Source organism: Schistocerca nitens, chromosome 1, assembly GCF_023898315.1.
Source record: "Schistocerca nitens isolate TAMUIC-IGC-003100 chromosome 1, iqSchNite1.1, whole genome shotgun sequence".
Taxonomy (NCBI): Eukaryota; Metazoa; Arthropoda; class Insecta; order Orthoptera; family Acrididae; genus Schistocerca; species Schistocerca nitens.
In genome coordinates this window covers 329,915,172-329,930,744 of record NC_064614.1, presented here as the reverse complement: position 1 = coordinate 329,930,744, position 15,573 = coordinate 329,915,172, and the positions used below count along the sequence as shown (strand labels likewise).

Sequence of the window (15,573 nt, the reverse complement as noted above, 5' to 3'; positions counted from 1 at the left end):
GGCCCCGCAATTGGCCCCTCAGAGAGGTTTTCGCTGCCTGCCAGACTTTTGAATAATCTTCCACTCGACCACGGGTGAGGGGTCAACCTCAGTGCAGGCAGTACCCTGGGCGGCCACAGCAGTGGACCGATTGGAGGACACGTGGGACGTGCTCAATGTCCCTCGCATCCCCGTGTTTGATCCCCCACAGTGACGCCCATTGGTGGCAGCCTCAAGTTGTGTGTCGGAAACCAAAGCAGCCTGGAGCTGTGAGCGAAGGATCGCCAACTCCTGTTTGAAGCTCGTAAAAATATGTAACAAGCGAACGGTGTACTCATCTTATTAGTAGCAGGAACTAGTGGTGCTGCTCTCCCTGATGGTCTAACCAACACTGAGCTGTTCTAACCAAACAAACAAAAGCCTGTATGATACGAGGGTCGATACAAGCGTCAATAACAATGGCGGTACTGTACACTACACTGTTATTCAAATAAAAAGTTGTGCCTAGTAAGCACTCAAACACGCAATAAATTATGGTCTAACACATTAAGTTCAACCAAATGATTATTCAAATACAAAAACATATTTATTTACAGCAGTAATATGTACAGTGTGTTTAGTTTGTACAAAAACAGCAACTGTATACAGTATTTTCATGGGATTTTCTGCATGAATACACAGAAGATAAAATCACACTCTGTAAACTGTGTCAAATTGGTGGAAATCACAGCTACTTGATAAGTGATAACATATCAACAAAAAATCACAAAGTAAAATCTTCAGGAATGTCCAATTTGTGTAGTAAGGAGAAGGCCCCAGTGCCAGATCGACACGGACGACCAACCATGATGCGGGATGATGGAGACTCCAGTTCATCTCGTTTACCTGCATGTAATCGATGCACTTGTTAATGTACAATTAATTTTATGAATTCTGAAGTTAAATAAACTGAACTTCTAGCAGTAATTATTAATGAACAAATACTAAAACTCGATCAAATTAAACCAAAAGGAAAATAATCAGCAGCAAAGTACTATCTAATTATATTCAAATCAGCAATGGATACACACAAATCATAGAATCAAAACTCGACATAAAAGGAAATTCTCAAGCCACCATTCACAACATTTCCTGCGACCTGCTAGAAATGCAAACAGTTTTGATGTAAAATAATTTCCATATACAAATTAATTTTGTTACCATCAAATAAATGTGCAAAGAACTAATACTATGAGTGGTGCCAGACAGTAAAAACAGATGCAAATGTCAATTAAACAATACCTTCTTCGTGCGTGCGAGAGAGAGAGAGAGAGAGAGAGAGAGAGAGAGAGAGAGATAGGGGAGAGGAGGGTGGGGGGAGGGGGAATGGGGAGAGGGAGGGAGGTGTTTCTCTTCAAAATGACATATGTATGATATCTGTACAATGTTTGGTTCTTGTGCAATAAATAACTGAAAGTGTTTCTGGACTTTATATACACCCTGTATTTCCAGTACTGGTTTTCCATAATTGGCCGTAACTGTGACATATTTAATGTTCACCATTTCTTGTGTACACGAAACAGAGAGGTACAGGGATTTAATAAAACAAGTTTTTTTCGTTACAAAGTGTTGTGACAGTGCCACGGCATTTAACAGTGCCGCCACGACAGTATGCGCAAACGGCGATAGAGGCGCTCCGCAACTCGGCTGAGCGCGGGAGCGCCACCTAGCTACGAACGGCGCCGGCCGCATGTCACGGCACGGCAGTTGAATAAGAGATACTGAGTTGTTATCATGTAACCAGCTATTGTTTTTAAGTGAGTGTGTTTGAATATCCACGCAATTATTGGTGATTAAAGGTTATAACACTTTTTGGCGACGAGGATGGGATATTTTCACTGCGTTGTGGATTTGTGTGTTCGTGACGGGGCAGACATGGAACAGCTTATGCAAGCGCTCATTGAACAACAAACACAGCTCACGGCTGCTATTCAGGCACAACAAACACAGCTGACAGCTGCTATTCAGGCGTTGTCGACGTCGCTTACTCATTGTCTGTCTTCCTCTTCTCCACCTCCATTCCCTCCTTACGACGAGACCGCTGAAGACTGGGAGGATTATGAGAAGCGTTTGCGGCAACACTTCTTGGCTTTCGGCGTGGTCGACGCTCCTATGTGTAAGTCATTATTTCTATCTTGGATTTCCCCACGGATCTATCAGCTGCTATCTCAGTTAGCCCCTCTGCGGGAACCTGCCTCTCTGTCCTTCCAAGAAATGTGTGACTTATTGTCTAACTATTACCGAAAAAACACCCACGTCGTTGCCGCCCGCGTGGCGTTCTACCGGTGTCGTAAACAGCCCCATCAATCTTACCGGGCTTGGGCGGTGGAACTACACAGTCTGAGTAGGAAATGTCAGTTTGTCACGGACACTCATCATGAGTCTTATGCTGATTCAATGGTTAGGGATGCTATTCTACGGCTTGCTCCTGATAAAGAAGTTCGGCAACGTGCCCTACAACTGCCAAACCCATCGTTGTTGGAAGTTCTAAGCATCGCTCAATCCTTTGAAGTGTCTCACGCTGCTGGCGTGCAAATAGACGCGTGGTGTGATGTAGGCGCTGTACAGTCAACTTTCGACACGGACAATTTGCCTGTTTCACAGGAGAACGAAGATGTGGCGGCGGTTCACTCACGTAAACAACGTCGCATTGGGCCGCAACGCTCACAGCGAAAACAGCAACCACAGAAGCAGGTTCGTTCCGCACTTCCTTCTTGTCCACATTGTTTCGTACAGAATGACAGAGCCGCGTGTCCAAAACGTTGGGCCACGTGTAATTCCTGTAGGAAAAAAGGCCACATTGCTTCTGTGTGGGTCAGTCCCCTACAGTTCCTGTCGACAAGGATGAGGCATCGGACATGGATATTAACTGTGTGCTTTCTCAAACAAATAAGTTGTTTGTTACTGTTCATGTTCTGCATAAAGACATTCGCATGCAAGTGGACACTGGCTCTGCAGTAACTCTCATTAATTCTCGCACATATTTGGAGTTGGGCTCCCCTCCCTTGTCTCCAGTTAAGCGAAATCTGAGAACTTATAATAAACAGAAAATTCCTATCATTGGCCAGTTTGATGCTTCCACTGCCTACAAGTCTGTTGTTAGGCCCCTCACGTTTTATGTGGTGGATCATGCGGGCACTGAAAACCTGTTCAGTTATGATGCTTTCCAGTTGTTCGGGTTCTCCATTGATGATGATGTGCACCTCATATCTGAGGATATTCCGTATCAACAGCTGGAGGGATTGTGTTCTGAATTTTCGTCCGTGTTCTCTGCTGGTCTGGGTTGTGCCAAGGATTTTGAAGCCCACATTACTCTTAAACCTACAGCTCGCCCTAAGTTTTTCTGGGCACGCCCTATTCCGGTGGTGTTGCGTGCACCTGTCAAGGCTGAGATAGACAGGTTAACAGCTTCAGGGATTCTACTTCCTGTTACCTCCAGCGAATGGGCATCGCCCATCATGGTGGTTTCTAAACCAAACGGGAGTCTGCGATTGTGTGGTGATTTTAAAGCCACTGTCAACGCTCAGAGCCTCATTGACACTTATCCTCTTCCCCGTCCTGAGGAGTTATTTACCAAGCTCGCTGGGGGCCAGTTCTTTTCCAAACTTGACTTATCGGAGGCGTACCATCAGTTGCCGTTGGATGCTTCTTCCAAGGAATTTCTCGTCATCAACACTCCTTGTGGGTCGTATCAGTACCAGTGGTTACCATTTGGCATCGCTAACGCGCCGGCCATTTTTCAGCAGTTTTTGGAACAGCTCACGGCTTCCGTTCCTGGCTGCATAAACTATCTGGATGACATTGTTGTCACGGGGGCCTCCACTGAGGAGCACCTTCGCAATTTGCGTTCCCTGTTTCGGGTTTTGCATTCGGCTGGGTTGAGGTGCAATCTGGACAAGTCACAGTTCTTCCAACCCTCCATTGTGTATCTTGGTTTCCACTTGTCCCGTGAGGGTATACGTCCTCTACATCAGCACGTTGCGGCCATTAACACTCTACCCCAGCCGTCTACAGTCAAAGAACTTCAGGCGTTTCTAGGCAAGATTGCTTATTATCAAAAAATTCATTCCATCCGCGGCGGCGGTAGCTCATCCTCTGCATCACCTGTTACGCAAAAACGTCCCTTTCTGTTGGTCCGACGAGTGTGAGCAGGCTTTTGTCCACCTGAAGGCTCATTTGCAGTTGGCGCCTTGTCTTGCCACATTACGTCCGCGTCAGCACTTGGTTCTGGTGAGTGACTCGTCACAGTATGTCCTAGGGGCTGTTCTCGCCCATCGGTATGAGGATGGGTCGGAACGACCCATCGCCTATGCTTCCAAGACCCTCAACGATGCGCAACGGCGTTACTCTCAAATCGAAAAGGAGGCGCTCGCTATCATTTATGCTCTAAAAAAGTTCAGCGTTTTTTTGTATGGTTCTAAGTTTCACCTCATCACCGACCACAAGCCGCTGGTCTCTCTGTTCAGCCCATCGGCGTCGCTTCCGGATAAGGCAGCTCACCGCCTGCAATGTTGGGCCTTATACTTGTCTCGTTTTCACTATGAGATTCACTATCGCCCCATGGCCCAGCACGCCATCGCTGACGCATTGTCGCGATTGCCGATGGGCCCCGACCCGGTTTTCGATCGTGATGAACTACTCTGTTTCCACGTTGATGAGGAAGAACGTCGTGCGGTCAAGGGTTTTCCCCTTACAGGTTCGCAGGTCGTGTCGGCTACTGCGCGGGACCCGGTCCTGTGTCAGGTGATCGATTTTGTTCAACGGGGTTAGCCGGACAGGACCAAGGGCCGGGCATCGGATCCCCTTCGCAACTACCATGCCTTGCGCCTTCGTCTGTCTGTTCGTGATGGTGTTGTTCTTCTGGCCACAGATGGCGCATCTCCACGGGTCGTGGTGCCAGCCTCTCTTCGCAAAGATGTTTCAAACTGTTGCATGAAGGCCATTGGGGGATTTCTCGGACTAAGTCCTTGGCCCGCAGGCATGTTTATTGGCCCGGTATTGATTCGGACATCGCCCACATGGTTGCTGTGTGTGGTCAGTGTGCTCAACAACTGGCTGCACCTCGTACAATGCCCTCTCCGTGGCCTGATTCGGCGCAGCCATGGGAACGGGTGCACGCTGACTTTGCCGGCCCCTTCCTCGGTACTTATTGGCTACTGTTGATTGACGCCTTCTCGAAGTTTCCATTTGTTCGATGTCCGTCGCCCGCCACTGCGGTGACAACGCTGGCTTTGTCCAAAATCTTTGTGCTAGAAGGTCTTCCATCCACGATCGTCACGGACAATGGCCCTCAGTTCTCTTTGCAGGCCTTCCGTGATTTTTGTACTGGACAAGGCATTCATCATGTTACAGCACCGCCTTTTCATCCGCAATCGAATGGGGAGGTCGAGCACCTTGTCCGCACTTTCAAAAGCCGGATGAAAAAATTCCTTAGTGATTTTTCCACAGATGACGCTCTGCTGCAATTTCTGAGTTCTTATCGCTTCATGCCTCTGGCTGATCGCAGCCCTGCTGAACTCTTGCATGGCCGCCAACCGCGCACTCTACTGCACATGCTTCACCCTGTCCAGCCTTGTGCTGTGTCCCCTAGTGCGGGAAAATACTCGGTGGGCGCCGACGTGTGGGCACGAGGGTATGGATCTTGCCCTACATGGATTCCAGGGGGTGGTCAAGGCTCTTCGCGGCCGCTGGCTTTGTGAAATACATACGGACGACGGCATGGTTGTTCGCCATTACGACCAGATGCGCCCACGAGTGGTGGCCACGCCGGTGCCACCGCCCCTTCCTTCACCTCCACCAGCCCGAGAAGCAAGTCCTGTTGCTGCTGCCGATCTACCGTAGGTGTTGATGCAGCCGACGTCGCTACCGCTTCCGAGTACGCCGGAACCAGCCCCAGTCGCGACGCCGCCTTCTCCAGGACCCATCTCGCTGGAGCACACCCCCAGGTCCATGACACCTATGGATGCTGCTCCGTTTTCACCCATCATCTCGTCCAGGAGGAACTTTCCACGCACGAGCTTCCGTCCTGGACATTTTCGACCATACTCTCGTGTATCTCCGCGGGATCTTCTCGGGGCCTCACAAGAGGCCATACATGTCTCCGCACTGTCCATGTCTCCAAGGAAGTGAGTGTTTTTTTTTTTTTTTTTTTTTTTTTTTTCAAAAGGGGAAAAGTGATGTGAAAGTGCCACGACATTTAACAGTGCCGCCACGACAGTTAACAGTGCCGCCACAACAGTAAGCGCAAACGGTGACAGAGGCGCTCCGCAACTCGGCTGAGCGCGGGAGCGCCACCTAGCTACGAATGGCGCCGGCCGCATGTCACGGCACGGCAGTCGAATAAGAGATACTGAGTTGTTATCATGTAACCAGCTATTGTTTCTAAGTGAGTGTGTTTGAATATCCACGGAATTATTGGTGATTAAAGGTTATAACACAAACTGTTCCAGTATTATTATAAACAAATGTGAGTGTTAAAACACTTAAGAGTGAAAAAAGCACCATTAAAAGTGGATTCTAGAGATTTCTTTTATTTGTCTGATGTGTCTTTTCTCTGTTTTACTTCTGCACCATTTCAGTGCAGTTGTGTGCTCATTGTAAATGAGTATTGTAGTTCTATTATATATTTATTACCTTATAAGTAGAAATAACATTTTCTTAGATTTTAAATTCAGTCCATAAATGCGATCTTAGTAAATGAGTGTTGCAGAATGATCCTTTCATACAGTGTTCCTTAAGAAAATAAATAAATAAATAAATAAAATAAAAAGACGATCATTCCACTTGGGACCTGTGGAAGGTACATTAGCTTATTTATTTTAGCTGAAAATATTTGTCATGTGTTATTATTTTTCTGACATGTTCTACATCCTGGAGGACCACATCACTGCAGATCAATTGGAAACCACGTAAATCTAATCTAATCTCTGAACTATTTTGAAACACAAATTTGCTAAAGCAATATCTCTCTCCCACTTCTAACTTTTGTGCCATACCCGTTTTTTAAAAACATATGGATTTTCTAGCATATTTAATGGATGCAAGAGGTTTCCCTACAGCTTAATAATTAATCGCTGACAAATTTTAACAAGTGCCTAGTAATAACAGTAGGCAGGAAACCTGTGCATGCAATCTACATAGAAAAATAGGCATATTTCCCAAGTTTCCATGTAAGAAGTGAATATCTGATTCAGGAATGTATTTGAGTTTTCTTCAAGAAATTTCATAACTAAAAATTTGCCCTTCTTTAGACTGCCTTCAAGCACCTAGGAGGTTAGATACAGCATGTAACAATACCTAGATCTTCTGACTGGTGTAGGTGTATCACCTCTTACATGAGAAGCATCATCAAGTAACTGCTAGTACCACCCACTGCGATGCATCCTCTGACATCTTATCACTTACAGGCGCCAGGATAGTGTACCACATCTTGCACCATTAACAAGTTTCATGAAGTATGCCAGACATACAATCATGACTCAAATGTGTGTACAAATGCACAAAAACTGAGCTTTAATTTCCCCACTACAATCTATGTTCAGTTCCCACAATGGGAATGCCTCCGTGCATATCTAAATTCAATCTAGCCAAAGCTGCACAAAAGTTTTCAACTTAACCCAAGTTTTGTTGTTATTTAAAAGTATGTATCCATAATTCTTTTTCATTTTAAGTCAGAGACATTGAATAACACAAAACTTTTATGCTCTCTTAAAACTCTACATACCTTGCAGTGCAGCATGTCTGATGAAGTTTAATGATGATTCAAAAGACATCTGCTGTAGCGGTGAACAACTATCTTCCATTCCTCTGCGACTAAGTGGTTTAAATGTTCCATCAAATGTCATATAATCAGCAACCAAAAGAAGATGCCGACTGTCTACATCAATACCATACATTTTAAAAACATCCTTTACTTCCTGTACAAAAAAGAAGAAACAATACTTCAGATCACATAACCATGACTATTTACCTCACAAACCACTAACAGCCACAGTATGTCATGACGTAAACATTTTCAGTACAACGCATCTTGTAGCGCTCAAATACTGAACACAGACATTTTTAAATATTTAACTCCAAAAGGTATCTCATCCACGACACATGGCTACCCACACACTTGTTCACCCATTGATTGAGAATGAGAGCAGTTAGTGATTTGCTACAAACCTTACCCAGAATTTCAAATCTTTATGAAACTTTTTCTTGTTAACAACCCCATAAAATGATGAAAGGAAAAAAAATAAGGAAAAAAATCACATTTTCGCTGTTCACACAGTAAAACTGACACATGAAGCATGATATTCTAATTTATTAATTCTTTACTACTAACAGTATTCATGATATTCTGCAGACAGTATTCATATATACCACTGATCATACCAACAAAATTATATCATTTTATGACACATAGTTCAGGAGATATGTCGTCATTAACACTGACATGCATGAAAAACTGCCTCGTCATGAATGACATTCGAGTTTATTACTTCTTTGTAACAAACTCTATTCGCAACGCATTTCGCAACTACGTCACTGAATGTACCTACAAAAATAAATACCACTGTACGACACATACGAGGATGTTCTGAAAGTTACGTTTTGTCATTGTCTTTCACATGGAAACTATTGGCAAAAATAATATACCATGTCATTATGAACTATACACCTTGCACTATTTTTCAACACAGTCACCACAGACTTTGAGACATTTGTCGTCACTGAATGCAATCAGTTTGAAGATACCACTCTGTGATGCAAGAAATTGTTGCACAGCGTGCTCCATGTCAGCAATGTTGTTTTCCATTCATGGACGCGAAGGGACACCGACTATGGCCTTCATCCTCCACACTATGCATTCCTTCTCTGAACATGGAACACCAGCAACTAAACATTTGATGAGACGTGGCCTGTTCACCATACACAGTCTGCAGGCACTCAATGATGATGGACACATTAGTCCCACATATCCATTCATGCTGGATAATAGCATACAATTTCACTGGTGACCACACTGTCAGTACATGTCCATCTGTTATCGTGATTAGGCACACTGGTCTGCTGTTTCTCTCTCATCTTTGGCACTCTGCATACACGTCATTGCTCCTCCGCTGATGCCCCTTCGGTCATTGAACCAGCAATGGATGTGGATTCACAAGGTGTTTGTATGTGTCACCTGGTGTAGCATCCTATCTTCCAAAAACGATGATGAAACTTATTTTCAGAACATCCTTCATAGCTCAGGAAATATGAGATGAAATACTGAGATATGCGAAAAACTGTCCTCATCATGCGTGATGTTTTAATGTGTTATTCTTTAATACTAATTCTGTTCACAACACTTTTCACAGACATTAGCCAGGTATACCACAGGATGTACCTGCATAATTATACCACTCTATGACATATAGTTCAGGAGATACATTATCACAAACAATGAGATGTGTGAAAATGAATTTATGGGTGAAATTCGCAAGAGATAAAGGTGAAATATGTGTACAAATATGGATGAAATATGTTACATACATGTGAAATACGTTTGACACATGCATATGCGGGCAAAGTCAATGATAAAATGCTCATCCTAAATACCTGGAATGATTTCAACCAAATATGGTACACAAACTAGTTACGAACTGGAAAGAAGTACTGTGGGCTAAGTACCACCAACCTCCTATTAGGGTGAGGATGATAAAATGGAGACAGAAACTGGGTGAGCAGCTGGACAGATAGAGAGGGGAATGGAGGAGATAGACAAAGGAAGGGTGGAGGAGGAGATGGACAGAAATAAGGAGAAGGATGAGACAAACACAGATGGGGGAAGGAGGGGGTGGACAGAGAGACGGGGAGGAGACGATGGACTAACAGCAGAATGGAATAAATATGTATAACCAGGCATTTTTTTTATAAATAACTGTTTCGCCAAGGGCAAAACTACAGGGCACAGCTAGTCAGTGATAAACTAGTTTACGTAGTAACTACTTACTTATTTGCATTTAGGAAATGGTTGGCATGGGCAGTTCTATTTATGTCATCACACTTAAATATATCTCATATCTGCATTAAAAGATCTCACAGTTGTAGTTACACCTTAAAATAGTATGTCAATGTATGTGTATAATTTATATTTTCGTTAATTGTGGTACCTTCACTACCGAGCACGATGTGGTCTACATGACCAGGCTTAAGATGTAGTATTAACATTCCAGAGAAAAAAGCTAAAAATGAGAATAAATGCCAAAGGTGTTGCCTACAAAGCAGAGGAACCATAGAATTTATGCTACTGTCAACGTTAGAGTGAATACACATGTACCACATGTGGTAAAGAAGAAAAGTGGTTGTAAACAGCTACACGAAGAGATAATAGACAAAAACAAGCAGGATGAATTCCTAAACACCAAACTACATTTAACACATTCACACATTGGAAATATGTTATCTGCACCTATATTCAATAAAATAATGAATGCCATTAATGAGGACATAGACAGTACAATTGACACTGCTAGAATAAGACATAATAAGAAATATAAATCTTTTATAACTACGATTACTAGTGCTGAAGATATGTCCACAAACAAATCTTGGTTGAAACTTCCCGAAAAGTTAATTAACAAATCTTGTCCTAATAATAACGAAATGAGCCTGTTACAAAAATGACTCAAAATTAATCTGTCCCAAAACTAAAAGCTACCAATGCAGTTTCCATGATAGGCTACACAAAAGCAGCACTTGTCATGGGAAGACTTCCTATAGTAGAGTACAACAGTATAGCTAGCAAAATTGCCAAAGCAACAGATCCTTATACAACAGACAATATGATAAGGAAAAACAACAACCAAAAGCAGGAACTACAACACATGTACAACATTAATAAAAACTAAAAGCCCATAATACCTTAGCATTAAAAGCAGAAAAAGGCAATAGAACATCTTGATGAAGAAAAATGAGTACATAAATAAAACACTTGAATTCTCAAAGGCAAATAACATTGCACCTCACAACCAATTCCAAGTGTCAATAAAAAAGAACAATAAAAAAATCTGAATTTCTCTGAACACGGAAAGAACAGAATAGGTTTATTATCACGAACCCAAAATGCCCCACGCTAAGAGCACAACCAAAAGTACATAAAACAAGTGATCAAATTAGACCTACTAGAAACAGTATCAACAGTCCGGAATACTTAATTGAGAAATGGCAAATGGCTGAGCAAAACTGTGTGTGACAATTACAAATACCCCATCAAAAACTCGGCAGACTTAAGTGCAAAAAACATAACAATTACAGCCAACAATAGATTCTTTTCTTTAGATGTAAGTAATCTACACACCAGTGCACCAAATGGTGAGACTGTTGACACCATAAAAGAAAACCCTTTGAAATACTGAAAAGTATCTCAAGCAGAAATATGAATTAGTAGAACTACTAACTATTATATTATCCCAAAATGATTTTAGCTTCGATGACCAAATATTTTCACAGAAAGATTGTCTTGCGGATGGGCAGCTGCTTGTCTTTTACACTGGCAACTATATTTCTCGACCAACTACAAAACAAGTTCTTTTAAGGACAAGACCACTAGAAAAGGAAAGTAATACTCTTTAAGAAGCATATATGACATCATCATTCTATTTAACGGATAATATAATGCAACTGACAATGAAATTTTGTTGTTATATTTAATGGATCAGTAGCAGAAATTGGTGACTTCCAACAACAGTTTAACGATATGCACAAAAACGTCAATTTCACAATAGAACATTATGTTAACAATAGCATTAACTTCCTCAACTTAAATGTCACAAACACAAACTCAATATATACTTTCAAAATCTTCTGCAAATCCACAACTGCAGATATGATCATTCATAATAGTTCTTGTCAACCATGTAGCCATCACGAGGCACACTTTAGATCAGCAGTAGATCACATCACCCAACACTTTCTCAGCAAAGCAAATATTAAATCAGAATTGAACGCACTCAGAGCAGTAGCAATCAGTAATGGCTATAACCCAGAGCTAATTAACAAACCATAAAAAAAGAAATTAAATTTGTAGTACTTCCATACCGAAGACCAGTATCGGATAGAATAAATTATACACTTAAAGAAAGAAAATCTCAAAAAAGGCAACTCATTAGGAGCCAACACTATTCACAAATGGACAAAACAATGATATAAACATTCAGGCATTTACAAAAACAAGTAACGAATGCAGCAAATGTAATAAAGTCTAGACTGGACAGACAGTCAGAGTGCTTAAAATGAGATATATACGAGGGCAGTTCAATAAGTAATGCAACACATTTTTTTTCTCGGCCAAGTTTGGTTGAAAAAACCGGAAATTTCTTGTGGAATATTTTCAAACATTCCCGCTTCGTCTCGTATAGTTTCATTGACTTCCGACAGGTGGCAGCGCTGTACGGAGCTGTTAAAATGGCGTCTGTAACGGATGTGCATTTCAAACAACGGGCAGTGATCGAGTTTCTTTTGGCGGAAAACCAGGGCATCTCAGATATTCATAGGCGCTTGCAGAATGTCTACGGTGATCTGGCAGTGGACAAAAGCACGGTGAGTCGTTGGGGAAAGCGTGTGGCATCATCGCCGCAAGGTCAAGCAAGACTGTCTGATCTCCCGCGTGTGGGCCGGCCGTGCACAGCTGTGACTCCTGCAATGGCGGAGCGTGCGAACACACTCGTTCGAGATGATCGACGGATCACCATCAAACAACTCAGTGCTCAACTTGACATCTCTGTTGGTAGTGCTGTCACAATTGTTCACCAGTTGGGATATTCAAAGGTTTGTTCCCGCTGGGTCCCTCGTTGTCTAACCGAACACCATAAAGAGCAAAGGAGAACCATCTGTGCGGAATTGCTTGCTCGTCATGTGGCTGAGGGTGACAATTTCTTGTCAAAGATTGTTACAGGCGATGAAACATGGGTTCATCACTTCGAACCTGAAACAAAACGGCAATCAATGGAGTGGCGCCACACCCACTCCCCTACCAAGAAAAAGTTTAAAGCCATACCCTCAGCCGGTAAAGTCATGGTTACAGTCTTCTGGGACGCTGAAGGGGTTATTCTGTTTGATGTCCTTCCCCATGGTCAAACGATCAACTCTGAAGTGTATTGTGCTACTCTTCAGAAATTGAAGAAACGACTTCAGCGTGTTCGTAGGCACAAAAATCAGAACGAACTTCTCCTTCTTCATGACAACGCAAGACCTCACACAAGTCTTCGCACCCGAGAGGAGCTCACAAAACTTCAGTGGACTGTTCTTCCTCATGCACCCTACAGCCCCGATCTCGCACCGTTGGATTTCCATATGTTTGGCCCAATGAAGGACGCAATCCGTGGGAGGCACTACGCGGATGATGAAGAAGTTATTGATGCAGTACGACGTTGGCTCCGACATCGACCAGTGGAATGGTACCGTGCAGGCATACAGGCCCTCATTTCAAGGTGGCGTAAGGCCGTAGCATTGAATGGAGATTACGTTGAAAAATAGTGTTGTGTAGCTAAAAGATTGGGGAATAACCTGGTGTATTTCAATGCTGAATAAATCAACCCCTGTTTCAGAAAAAAAATGTGTTGCATTACTTATTGAACTGCCCTCGTAGATCACACAAACACAAGCAAAAACAACCTTTCAACTTTGGCATGAACCTCCACTAAAAATACCAAGACAAATCTATTTTACACAATGTCTCTAAAGGCTAAATAATGGACATTTTGGATGAAATACAAATCTACACTCAGTTCACTAAGCACCCACAGCAAATGCTCAATGAAAAAACCGAACCATGTAGCAAAAAATTCATAGGAATATTCCGTTACACCTTAATCAGCATATAAAAGGCACACCATCTTGTAATGAGCACCAAATATATAACTACAAATTATTCATAGAAACTTACAGTAGCACCTTAATCAGCATATGAATTAAAGCCTAGCCTATCTTAATCACTTAAAGAGTATGAGACTACCAACCACAGACTGAAAATTATAACAGTACAATTGTGTGTGGATTCCTCTAAAATATAAATCAAACATTGTTTCCTCTTAAATTCTGCTGAAAAGGCAATGAAAGTTTATTATGCAACTATGATGTGAATGGAACCCTGTGTCTCCCACTGAATATAGTCAGTGATATTAATACAATGTATTAAATGATATTAATACAGTAATGAAGTTAACTGAATATACCAGAGATTATGTAAGACCTTATAATAAAATTTTTTGCTTCAACATGTCAAAATTATGGTAACACCTACAGTAAATAAGACAGCATAATGCGTGCAGAGTATAATCCAATAAGAAGAAATTCTCCACTCCACATCAAAGATCGCTGTCACATGGCTCACATCATGCTCAATAACGAATGTACCACAATTACAAAAAACATATATAGTGCACATACACCAACGTATACATATTTTAATGCAGATATGAGACATATTTGTGTTGATATATGGTGGTGGTTTGATAAGTCTGGTAAAAAGCAAGAAAAAAGTTGTTTGTTTTTCAAACAACCCACCTTACTTTTCAACATAGTTTCCTTTGAGTGATATACATTTGGTCCAGCAATTCTCCTGCTTTGTCATCCCATCACAAAAATAGGTTCTGTCAAATTCCACAAAACATTTGTTGACTGCAACTATCACTTCCTCATTTGATGAAAATTTCTTCCCAGCAAGCCGAAGTTTCAAGTTACAGAACAGGAAGAAGTTACTTGGATAAGTCTGCTGAGTACGGTGGATGAGGAACCAATTAAGAAACCAACTCATGCACTTTTGCCATTGTTATCACTGATATGTGGATGGTGCATTACCCTGGTGAAACAGCACTTTTTGCATGCCCACATTGGTCTTTTTCCAGTCAATTCTAGTTACGATCGATCAATCCAACAATGAAGGTTCCAGTTATGGTTCTGCCTTTTCCAAGGAATCTATGAGAATTATATCCTGGGAACCTCAAAAAACAGAAACCATCACCTTACTAGCTGACAAATTGGTCTTTGCCTTCTTCAGTGCTTCTTTCATCAGCCTTTGTCTATTGGTTTGACTGACATCCTCATGTGTGTAAAGATGGATCCAGGTTTGATCAACAGTTACAAATCAGCGATAAAAATCTTGCTCATTGTGATTAAACACTTCTAGACACTGCGTTGAAATGTTGCGCTGGATGCACTTTTGGTTGAATGTGAGCAATCTCAGCACCCACTTCGCACACAGCTTCTTCGTAGCCAATTCTCCATGAAGGATACTATGCACTCACTCAGCTGAGATGCCTCATGAATTTTTATTTGGTGGTCTTGCACTACCGTATCATGGATTTTGTTACTGGTTTCCTTTGTGGTGACCTCAAATGTGTGGCCGGAATGCACTTTGTCTTCAGTACTTGTCTGACCACGTTTAAATTCATGAATACAAAAGCAAATGACCTTCAATGATTGTGTAGAGACTGCGTGGACTTCATACAATTCTGTTTTGATTTGTGCAGCAGTCCAACCCTTCAAACGAAAATGTTTAATAACACCACAAAACTCTGCTGTCTC

At 42.2% G+C, this 15,573-nt stretch overlaps 1 protein-coding gene across 2 annotated transcripts in view; it reads right to left on the bottom strand.

The window, feature by feature from the left end:
• Positions 1-578: 578 nt before the first annotated feature.
• LOC126248542 (DNA-directed RNA polymerase I subunit RPA1) overlaps positions 579-15,573 on the bottom strand; it is a 346,647-nt gene continuing 331,652 nt past the window's right edge. For both annotated transcript variants that reach the window (XM_049949615.1, XM_049949606.1), the window contains exons 31-32: positions 7,742-7,934; positions 579-864 (exon numbers count right to left, since the gene is read on the bottom strand). In XM_049949615.1, the coding sequence (XP_049805572.1) occupies positions 743-864; positions 7,742-7,934 (315 nt within the window). In that variant the 3' untranslated portion in view covers positions 579-742. The remainder of the gene's footprint in view (positions 865-7,741; positions 7,935-15,573) is intronic.